Source organism: Glandiceps talaboti, chromosome 9, assembly GCF_964340395.1.
Source record: "Glandiceps talaboti chromosome 9, keGlaTala1.1, whole genome shotgun sequence".
NCBI lineage: Eukaryota > Metazoa > Hemichordata > Enteropneusta > Spengelidae > Glandiceps > Glandiceps talaboti.
The window spans coordinates 12,552,166-12,564,411 of NC_135557.1; the positions used below are offsets into that span (position 1 = coordinate 12,552,166).

At 33.5% G+C, this 12,246-nt stretch overlaps 1 protein-coding gene across 2 annotated transcripts in view; it reads right to left on the reverse strand.

The window, feature by feature from the left end:
• Window positions 1–12,246, reverse strand: part of LOC144439681 (activating signal cointegrator 1 complex subunit 2-like) — a 20,561-nt gene continuing 8,315 nt past the window's right edge. For both annotated transcript variants that reach the window (XM_078128917.1, XM_078128918.1), the window contains 11 exons: window positions 11,441–11,578; window positions 10,793–10,867; window positions 9,499–9,606; window positions 8,587–8,736; window positions 7,530–7,716; window positions 6,285–6,386; window positions 4,736–4,839; window positions 3,823–3,957; window positions 2,869–3,051; window positions 1,970–2,033; window positions 1–1,324 (listed from right to left, as the gene is read on the reverse strand). In XM_078128917.1, the coding sequence (XP_077985043.1) occupies window positions 1,043–1,324; window positions 1,970–2,033; window positions 2,869–3,051; window positions 3,823–3,957; window positions 4,736–4,839; window positions 6,285–6,386; window positions 7,530–7,716; window positions 8,587–8,736; window positions 9,499–9,606; window positions 10,793–10,867; window positions 11,441–11,578 (1,528 nt within the window). In that variant the 3' untranslated portion in view covers window positions 1–1,042. The remainder of the gene's footprint in view (window positions 1,325–1,969; window positions 2,034–2,868; window positions 3,052–3,822; window positions 3,958–4,735; window positions 4,840–6,284; window positions 6,387–7,529; window positions 7,717–8,586; window positions 8,737–9,498; window positions 9,607–10,792; window positions 10,868–11,440; window positions 11,579–12,246) is intronic.

The window sequence follows — 12,246 nt, forward strand, 5'->3', positions numbered from 1 at the left end:
ACTTGACCGTATGTACATGATATGTGATCCATCTGTAACAAACTGATGTTTATTAGCCAAAGACCAATTTGAAGGTAAATGTAGCAAATATTGTCTTGTGTCTGAATACAACAACTACAAAATTAATGTATGCCAAAAAGATGGGTACGCCCTTAGATTTAATTTCTAAATTCGTTTTTAAAGTATCAAATTATTTGCATTCTTTTCCATGACGTTCAGTTAGTATGGGGAAGTGTGTCAGCAAATGCACATATTAATCAGTGTTCTCTGCAGGGCAATATTAGTACGTCAAACAATATGCTTGAAACATATGTTATTTGCATAACAAAACATTTAATTAATATGCAAATTAACTGATGCTTGGGTAAATTCCTGGGGAAAACACCAAATGTATTGGTTGACATTTTTTTTCTGCAATATTAATAGTACCCTCTTGCACTGGAAATTTTGGAAAAAAAATTTTCCTTTGTAAATATTGGAAAAAGCATTTGAGGTCAACAACAGACAGATTCCATTTCATCAGTCCCTCCAGGCTTTGGCTCTAAAATATAACTGCTTTAGAAAACATCACCATTATGTGTCACTTAAAACTGTTGGCATATAGAAGCCTGTGGTTCTAAAATATAACTACATATGAAAATTATTCTGTCTTCATTTTACATTCTCACATGGCAGAATAGTTTTTTTCTAGCCACATGGAATGAAAATCTATAGCAGTGTGTGTTTAACTGTTGGCACACAGAGACCTGTGGTTTTAAAATATAACCACTTTTAAAATAATGTCCGTCTTTATTTCACAATTTCAAAAGCCAGCGTAGATTCTTTCTGCAGATGGAACAAAAAATAAGACCAGTATGTGTTAAACTGTTGCCATACATAGATGCATGGTTCTGAAACATCACAGCTTTTGAAATGATGTTGTCTTTATTTCACAATGTCAAAAACCAGAGTAGATTCTTTCTGCAGATTGAATGAGAACCAATACTATAGCATGATGTGTTGAACTGTTGCCATACAGAAACCAGTCGTTTTACACCAATTATTAAAACATTCCTCCCATTGCTTTACTTCGTTTTTTGTCTGCCATTGTTTTCCTGTTATGGTTAGCTCTGGCAGATTTATTCTTCTCTTTATCCCTCCGCTTTCTTTCTGTGTCACCACTTTGACCTTTGCCCTTTGGTTGACCTTTCAGTACTTGTTTGTCATCACGACCTTTGTACTTAGACCTGTGTTGTCTATCTTGTTGTCGTTCTCTTAGCTCAGCTGGGTTGGGTACAAACTGATCTCTTGGTGGTCTGTATGGTTGCCGGTCATCAGGGGAATCCTAAAATATGCAAAATTGAAATTTAGAACAAAGGTCAAACAAGGTCACATTTGGTGCAATACTTCACACCTGGAAATTGTCAAGACCATTTTTTTCTTATTTCTTCAAGATGAAATATGTGAAAATGCTTAGTGGCTACAATGTCTTTTGTACATTAATAACGAGTACCAGTGACAAAAAAGCATCTACAAGCAGAACTTGTTACATTTAGGGAAGGAAATAAATGAATTGGATTAATAACACTTGGCACAGCATGTTGGAACTACATCAGTATTACATTTCATCGCTTGATATTAAACAGGTGTATGGCCACCTATAGTAATAGCTCACATCCACAAACAAATTTCAAGTTCCTTGGCATTCCATGTACATGTAAAGTGGCCATAAAACTATTCTTATTAAACCACCTTTGTGCCAACATGCTGTGCCAAGTGTTATTAATCCAATTCATTTACTTGCTTCCCTAAATGTAACAAGGATCTGCTTGTAAATTCTTGTCAGTCGCGGGTTGTAATAATGAGCAAAGATTAGTTAAAATGCTGAATACAATTTTCTCTTATAAAAATGTCTTGGGTTTATAGTTTAGCCACCATCAAAGAATGGTCACGGTACTAGACATGTTCACTTTATAAAGTTAACACTTACATCGTTGTCATCAGACGATCCAGTTCCTCCTACACCAGCAAGAATTCTAGGAATTGTAAATGGTCTGAAAATTAAGAAACACAAAGTTAATGTAAATCTAAGCAAATCACAGGTAATGATTTGCATATAGCTAAGTAAATCTTAACATTATAATCATCCTAATTAGGTGGATACCAATCAAAATATGTCTAAGGGCTGATGATATTGTGGTAATTTGTTATGCTATTTAGATATATAAGGGGACAGCAAATCTGATTTACCTACTAGCATGTATTCATACATGTACATTTGGTTTCCAACTTGATGTGTCTCGAGCTCCCTGAGTGGCACTTGATTAACCTTCTAACAGATATCTACTATACTATTATTTGCATGTACATGTATAAGGATGCAGCCAATCAGATTAAATCTTCTAACAGAGATCTATGCATACTATTTGCATATATAAAGAGGCAACCAATCAGAGTTACCTTCTAACCATCTTTGTTGCATACATGTATATAATAGGCAACCAATCAGATTAACTATCTCACAGATATCTATGCATACAATTTGCATATATAAATAGGCAGCCAACCAGATTAACTAACAGATATCTATGCATACAATTTGCATATACATGACTTTTTAGTACAATACTCAACCAATCAGATTAACTATCTCGCACATTTATGCATACAATTTACATACATAAATAGGCAACCAATCAGATTAACTATCTAACACATTTATGCATACTTTTTGCATATATAAATAGGCAAATAACCAGATTAAATATCTAACAGACATCTATGCATACAATTTACATACATAAATAGGCAACCAACCAGATTAACTATCTAACATATTTATGCATACAATTTGCATATATAAATTATAAATGAACCAGCCAGGTTTACCTTCTAGCAGTTAGTTCATCAGCTGAGTCTTCATCATTGGCACCAACATCGTTATCATCATAAGTGTCATCATACTCGTCATCATACATGGCATCATCTTCTATCACATCATATTTATCGTACCGAGATTTCATGGCTTGGATTTCACTTCGATCATCAACTGCTGACTTGTAATTTTTACTCCTGAAATTAAGTGAGATTGTACACTTTAAAAGAAATGATGAATTAAGATTAAAATATACATGAGAGAATCAGCTGCCAGGTAGCTAGAGTTATAGAAAAGTTTGGCCCGATTAAAAAGTTATACTATTAATATTGGACAATTGATAAGATAACACTAATGTAAGAACCTGGGATTAAAACCCTGGCTTTAAAGGGTCAATGGTGGGCTAGTATTAAAATTTTGAAAAACCTGAATGAAAACCTGAAAAGTGAAAAAAAAAAACCAGTTGTCCAGTAGAGTTATACAAAAAAGTTATCTTTACCAATATTTCCTTTTTATTTGCTTGATAATGACACAATTGAAGCTTGTAACAAACATCATACGCATACAGCATTATTAGGCCTAGTAAAGCTGTGATAATTTTATTTATAGCACATGTGCACTGAACAAAGAAATTCTTCCAAGGTAATGGGGTTATGAAAGACGCATTACAGAGTCGATCATTTCCACTATGATACAACTGATTTAAAGCTTAACACTGGTCAATGGTGGGCTAGTATTAAAATTTTGAAAAACCTGAATGAAAACTGAAAAAAATCACCAACTGATTTATAGCTAAACATTGGTTTTTTGAAGAATGCAATCCGACTGTTAACAATTTTAGGCATAATTTTAAAAATGATAAAAACATGAGCTAACATTGCAGCCAGACTGAGGATTTAGCGCCGGCGTTAATTTCGAGACCTGTACATTTGAACAGACAAGAATATCCAACAAAAAAGGTTACTTACTTTTTCCCTTGATGAATTTTGCTTGTATCTATTTGATCCCTTCTAAAGACATCAAATTCATCATTATCATAGATATTCTGTCTCTCAGATAACATACTTTTGTTTTCTTTATCACTCTTTTTCTTCAAAGATTCCCTATAAACAATAAAGGAAAAGTTACATATACACAATAATACAGACACCACAACACCACGAACACACATGCACACACCATATCATCACATGCACACACCATATCATCACATGCACACATCGGATCATCACATAAACAGACAGCACAGCACCAAATGCATACAGCATAATGACAAATGCAAACGCCATTACATCACATGCACAACCATTACATCACATGTGCATATCATTACATCACATGCACATATCATTCCATCACATGCACACATCATTACATCACATGTGCATATAATGTTATCACATGTGCATATCATTACATCACATGCACATATCATTCCATCACATGCACATATCATTCCATCACATACACATATCATTTTATCACATGCACACACCATTTCACCAGATGCACACACCATGGTATCACATCACATGAACAAATCATTTCCTCACATGCACATATCATTACATCACATGCACACAACATTACGTCATACGAGCACATCAGTACATAACATCACATGCACATATATTATTACATCACATGATTACAACATTACATCACATGTACATCACATGCACGTGCATGCTGTAACATCACATGGAAACAACATCACATCACATCGCATCGAAACAATATTTACCATCATAATCATATGCACAAAACATCAAATGCATTTAAGAATTCATGACAATTCATGTGAAACTTGTTAATGGAATCATATAATTTTAAGAAGTTATTAGAATGTCTAATATAAAACTCTACAATCCTCCTAATTACCTTGTCATACTCCTGTCTAACTCTTGTAAAGATGAAGGTAGTTTATCTTCAAGTAAATTATTGATAACTTTCTCAGCATCATAGTTGTATTCTTCCAAACAAGCCTTGAAATGTAATAAAATTCAATTGTTAAATCTAAAATTATGGACATGATTTTATATGTTTTAAGCAATACCATCGGGTTTCTCAACATTGAAAATTGTAGAACAAACACTGATTCTTCAAGGTAAAATGAAACAAACCTACGAAAAACATGTATTTTTAAAATCATAGTTAATAGTAAGGTTCTGTGGTCTAGTAAGCGAATATAATTTTTTTGGGGTAACTATCATGAATGAGAGGGAATAACTACAGGTAGCCCAAAGGTTATCTTTCTTGAGCTCATATTGAGTCTGGTATATTACCATGACAATGTTACTCTTTCTGGTTTAATTTAGTTAGGTGATTTATTTCCGTAAATTTGATATTTAGATATCAACTGCATTGTACTGAAAACATACATTTGTAGATATTTTTGGTCGCTAGAAAATTTTGCAATGTTACCATTTTCAGCTAGATCTCAAAGACTATTTTTCACCTATTACCAGACTGGTATATTGTGTTCATGTATTTTAGTCACTATTAAAGTTTGATTATTTTTGTTTTTCAGCAAAATATGTGAAAATAAGTCTTGAGCATAAATTTCAAGGTCAATAGAGTCTATTACTAGCAATTGAAAATAGTTGCAAGTAATACTAAACATGTTTACCATCTGGGTGCTAATATATTAATCAATCAATCAACCAGTCAATCAACCAACCAACCTAGCTACCCACCTATCAATCAATCAATCAATCAATCAATCAATCACCCAACCAACCAACCAACCAATCAGAATGAAAGAAAATGATAGTCATTTGTTAACTTAGGTTATGTTAACTATACATATTCATAATCATATATTAGTTATGCACACACTAGCTAAATATTCAAAGATGATATGTTATGAAAAAAGAGGCACCATTCCTAAATGGACACAGTAATATAACGTTCAAAGGTAGTGAACACAGAAAACTGGTGTTATTCGGTGTCTAAAATCATAGACAGTGGAGGGGAGAAGTCCCCTCCACTGTCTATGCTAAAATGCATTTGAAAAGAAACGCATGTCTTCAAGTCATTCCTGAATTTTTCAGTATCAAGTCAAAATACAATGACTATCATACACAACCCAAGTTGTACAAAAAATATAGAATTCATACTAGCTGCTTATTCTATGCCACGTCAAAGTGTGTCTGCATTATTGCATCTGCTGTGTGCAAAATATGAGTCAAAACAATTTCCAATATGTTCCCCGATTTTTCGATTATATTACTGATGCTGCTATAATTATAGTATTCCTCAATATTTTCTTTATTTAGCAATAATATACTCCTGACCCAAGGGTTTTGTCAGTACTCGTCTAGCGACTCGTAATCATCCCTTGGGTCACTCGTATTTTCCTTGGCTGAACCGGCATTGAAAAATATTGGGGGATAATATCTAATCGTAAATTACAGTGTAAACTACTTACTATAATGAATCCATCACCTAACTCTGGTAAGAGATCTTTCACTGCTGATATATAGGATTCTAACTGTATACCAGATACTGATGCTGCACAGGCACCTTCACCCTTAAAATAAAAAAGTTAAAGATTAGTGATAACATTTCCCATTGATACTGCAAACATTTTACACGAGGCCTTTAACCATAGGAAAAACTTTATTTACAACTGAGACCTATGTAATATTTTAATTATTTATTTATTTATTTATTATTGTTTTTAATTTGATATTCTATGTGTCCTATAAGCCAGAGGGCTGGATGTGGCTCTTTTTTTTGGTAAATTTTATTTAAGTATTGTATAATTTGATAAGTCCACATAGGACACCTTAATAAACAAATAACATAACCAACATAACATAAATGTAACATATTAACCATCATAACATAACATAACATAACATAACGTAACATAACATATTCAAAATAAGATAACCAACCAACATAACATAACATTGAAACAACAGCAATGAAATATCACTTGTAACATCAGAGAGAGAGAGAGAGAGAGAGAGAGAGAGAGAGAGAGAGAGAGAGAGAGAGAGAGAGAGAGAGAGAGAGAGAGAGAGAGACAAACCTACAAATAATGTTTAGGGAGTTTAGCCTTGAAAGTATCAATACTCAGCTGATTTATTCCACTCCCTAATACTTTTTTGGAAAGAAACTGTGCTGATATGCTTGGTGTTCAAATTCAAGGTGCTTGAAACAGCCTTAGAGTGATCAATGTCCCTGGGATCACTACATATTCATACAAATGATGATTGGACAAGACAAAGTGATTCTGAATAACAAGGAAGTAAGATAGGACGGTACAAAATAGTTGCCTTGGAAACGAATGTGATGTACATTAAATTTTTGATTTGTCTTCTACAGACCTTGATTATGCAATGATTTAAATTAGTCAGTGGTAATGAAGATTTTTGGAGCGAGACATCAATGTTGAATTATTAAAGCAATGTGTGATTACAGTCCATAGTAGATGGACACATTTGTTTCCAATTTACTGTTTCATAGTTATATTTTACTGTCCTATTGATTCTTGGAACCATGAACACAATGTTCTCAAAGAAAACAAGATATTCATGCAACCCACCTCCATGTGTGGAAATAGCACTCTTAGTGATACAAACAAGACAAGAGGTGACATCAGGTAATATCCCCATCATAATACTTGTATACCACATTCTCAACATGTACACATCTCTTTACTTACATAGTCTGGATAATTACTAGGTTCACATTCAAAATCTTCAGGAATTACTGTAGGTTCCACAGGTTTCTTTTCTGTCTGTGTCTGCATCTGGTGAATATTAGGTTGCTTCTTAACATATTTCTTCTTACCGTACATGGAGGCAGCAGTCTGGACAGCATCTAGAATGAACTGAGTGCGTGTCTCATCTCTGAATATGATGATAAGGAATGTATTCACTAGAACTAAACTAATCTAATAAACTATAAGTAACTAATCTAATATAATATAATATAATCTACAATGTAATCTAATCTAATCTATGATTCTTAAGTAACACATTCCAAAAAATACCAGGATATGCTTTATAAAGCACAACAATTTCAAGTACAATTCATGTACAATAAAAGAGCAGACCAAAAGTCATGTTTTAAAATTAGGACTTACGTGATGCTAAGTTGTCATCCTAGACTACTAACCAGTGACATCACTATTATATAATGTTACTGGTGTTGTTAATTTGGTAAACATGTTTGTAATCAAACATGTGTCAAGTAGCTTTTCAAAATTTTACAGTTGAAGACTTTTAATAAAATATATAGCTATACATTATTAATCCTGTGAGGGGAATTTGGGAATCTACCAACTGTTACAATTACAATTCTGAAAACAATACAAAACTGACAAGATAGACACAAAATGTACAAAGGGATTGCTTCACACAAGACAGCTACACAGAAATAATTAAAATCACACACACACACACACACACACACACACACACACACTCACTTGCTGCACTGCACTGCAACTCTAAAAACTTTCTTAGTCGTACATAAATGAGTTTGAATACTTTGTTCCTGATCCTCCGAACATAAAACTTGGCATGGGGTTCTGTTATTATTACATACATTCATCTGAAGAGCAAATTTCCTTAAACATTATACTGTACAATCGTACTGAACAGCAAACTATCACACCTTCACATGTTCACATTTACATACAACGTTTTCGGTATTGTGTTCCAGTGAAAAAATACCACACTCGCATCCTATTTTTAAAAAAAAATTGATAAGGATACATATTCTTAGTAAGCTGTGTGATCATCTCAATGTCTTCTTGTACACTATGCATCTCATTGTACAGACACAGAAAACGTTTCTCAGACAGCACAGAACTTATCACTTGTAGATAGTCTTCAATACACACTGCTATTACTTCATCCTGCCCACTAGGGTAGGAGGCAACAATGTATTAAAATATTAGAACAACAGACTACTGCTATCAATTCATCCTGACCACTTGGGTAGAGATAACAATGTATCAAAATATTAAAACAATAGAACACTGCTATCAATTCCTCCTGCTCACTAGGGTAGGAGGCAACAATGTATTAAAGAAACATTAGCACTATGGTACACTATCAATGATTAATTCTGTTTACTAGAATTATAGATGTCAATATATTAAAGAAACATTAAAACAAATGGAAAGTACTGTCATTTCATTTTGCCCACTTTGGTAAGGAAGGGGGGGGGGGGCAATATATTAAAGAAGGAACATTAGAATGAAGGAATATTGCTATCATCCCATCCACTCTGCTTGAGCTAGACACAATAATGTATACTAAAGAGGCATTAATCTATGAAAAAAAGGATGCTGCTATCACTTCACTTTGTCCTCTTGTGCGAGAGGCAGCAATACTTAAAAGAAACATTACACAAAGGAACACTGCTATCAAATCATTCTTTCTATAACACCAAAGGAATACTGCTATCAATGCATTCCTTCAATAACACCAAAGGAATACTGCTATCAATGCATTCTTTCCCCCAAATCAGGATTATTTGACAGAATCTTACTCAATAACTGACTTAAACTTAACCAAACCTCAATCTACACCTGCCATTAAAGTTGATTTGGGATATATAAGCATACAGACATTACACTGAAAACAGGCAAAAAGTTTCCACATGGCAAAACACTTTCTCACCTATTGTCCAACATAGGTTGCAGGAAACAAGTAAATAAGATAGTCTGGCAAATCTTGACCAATGCTTTCTTGGACTGGGCAAGTCTGGACTTCAACAAGATGTACAAACTAGAGCAATGAAAATTAAAAAAATCATATTACACATTCATATAAAACAATTAAAAATTAACACACATTTCTACCATTTATGGATGATACAATAGTTGTATTTTTCGATATATTGAAATTTTAAGAATACTATATACATGTACAAGTAATTTCTGTCTTTGGCAGTAAAGCAGGTCTTATCGCCTACATCTATGTTACACATTTTTTCACTTTTCCAGATATTATGAGACACATTAGGAGCCAATTGTTACTTTACTAATGAAAATTTCTACTCACAAAGTCAAAACATTTCTCGGAAGCGAATCCTAAATTTTTGCACACTGCGATGCTGACAAGATGCCAGCAAGAATTTGGAATTTGCTTCTAGGAAATTTGATGGTCGTACACATGTGTGAGTGGAAATTTTCATTAGTAGTAATGAATCCGGATCAACATTCATTGTCAAAGTTGTAGTTTTGTTCACGGTGAGCACTGCATTCATATTCTTTTTGGAAAAGGAACTGCTGTCATTGTCCGAACAGGGAATGCTTACAGGAAGATTGTATTTAACAGATACATTTATGAAAGTTGATATAATCATTAGAAGTCTGAATTATAATACAATACAACACAAAAACATTGCATTGCCAGAAGACTGTATATAATGTGATACAATTATGATCAAAAGGTGATCATTTGGCAAGTTGGGGTTGTTGTTTCACTTGCTAGATAACAACACTTTTACTACTGAACATAATTGTTATTTAGGATAGTCTAACTAGATGAATCAGTGTAAACAAAATTCGCTCTTAAATTACAACTCTGGCATGCTGAACAGTAAAAGTGTTTTTACCAAGGCAAGTACAACAACAACAACACCTTCTTACTTATCAAATAAGTAGCTCTGATCGTAAATGTATATACAAGAATAACTTTGAACAAGAACTTTGTGTTCACAGTATCAAATGAAATTTTTTTGGATGCAAATCCCATTTTTTGCTGATATCTCATCAGTATCATCAGAGGTGTACTACAATTGTCTATTGTTATGTGTCTTGGAAGATACACCTAAAACAAACTACAGATAAACAGCTCTGCTTTCGATGTCAGGATCCCTATTTAGATTGGGTCTCCTCTGGTAAATATGTCTTCCTTGAAATTTTTTAGTAAGAAAATTATTTAGTCACATTTAGTGATAGTGTCCTACCTTGGATGGTCACCTTTTCTATGTTTCAATGATGTTTCTATCTCTGGTATCACCATTTCATAAAAAGTTGATATTCTGAAAAGTAGGGTAAAATAATTGATGGCATTTAGGTAATTAGCAGAAACAATTCGTGTAAAAACAATGCTGTATGTATATCATATCATCATAATAATAATAATGATAATAATAATATTTATTAATCCAAATCAAATTTGGAAATCAATATACATTTGCAGAAATAGGTGAAAATGATATTAAAATTATCGGTAAGTCATTTAATCCAAAATGGCTGCCGAATATTGTCACAATGTTAACTCTTTGAGAATATGAAGAGTGATGATTTATTGGAAACAAAATGGTGAACTGCCAGATTTTTTATAATTTTTCAAAGAATCAGGGTAAGCTTTTATAAGGCAAAGTTTGGAGGGCTTTATAGAACTTTGATTTTCAGAGAAATTGGTCTGCAAGACACATTTGTTTTTATTATGTAAGCAAACTTGCCACTCAGAGACAAGTGTAGTTTTACAGCCTGGAGTAACAATTAAACAAGAATGATAAATTGTATCTCTGCATGATTGTCATAACCATGATAATTTGCATAACACATGACAACTAATAGTTTCATGGTAACCATAGCAACCTATTTACCTGGAAACCAATGAATGTTGATGTAGTATAATACATGCTGGAGGATAGATTTCAAGAAACGCTAAGAAGGTTAATCCAATATCTGATATATAAAATATAATATCTCTGAAATCTTCTGTGCTCAGACTTCTAACAGTCCTGAAATATAAAAGACAAAGTACAGAATTACAAAATTTTAAAATAACTCTATCCTGATCTTGGTTACCCAGAGTCTCACCGCAGGGTCTCCTCTATGAGATCGCCCAGACGAGAGTGTGAGGAAGCCACGTTTCAACTACCCCTCGCTGGAGTAACACAGTACATTTCTTGCAAGTCATAAAAAATGGGTTTACGAGGCCTGTCTGTTGTAATTTAGATGTATCACTCACTTGAGAAGTGATAACTAGTCGCAGAAGTAACTAAATCGTTTAGCCTACAATGTTGGATGTGAAGTATTCCCAAGCATGCACTGCTCTAGAAGCTACTTCCAGTGCGGGCAAGTTGAACTCTTATTTCCCCAGATCTCGTCTGGGTGGTCTCGTAGAAGAGCCCCAGCAGTGAGAATCTGTGTAACCGAGATTAACTCTATCTAGAATCCACTTAATATATCGTAAGCAATCCAGACACCATTTGAAATTTATCCAAAATAAATTTACGACTAACCTACACAGTTGTTTTTGAGTTTAAATGTATTGACCAAAATACATGTACACCTGTTTTTACCTAATTTGCACGTCATTGAGTTGATCCCTGTGATGTCAACAAATCACCTACTGGAGACCAAAAGTAGCATCTCAAGAAAAGTTTCAATTTTTATACTTTTGATA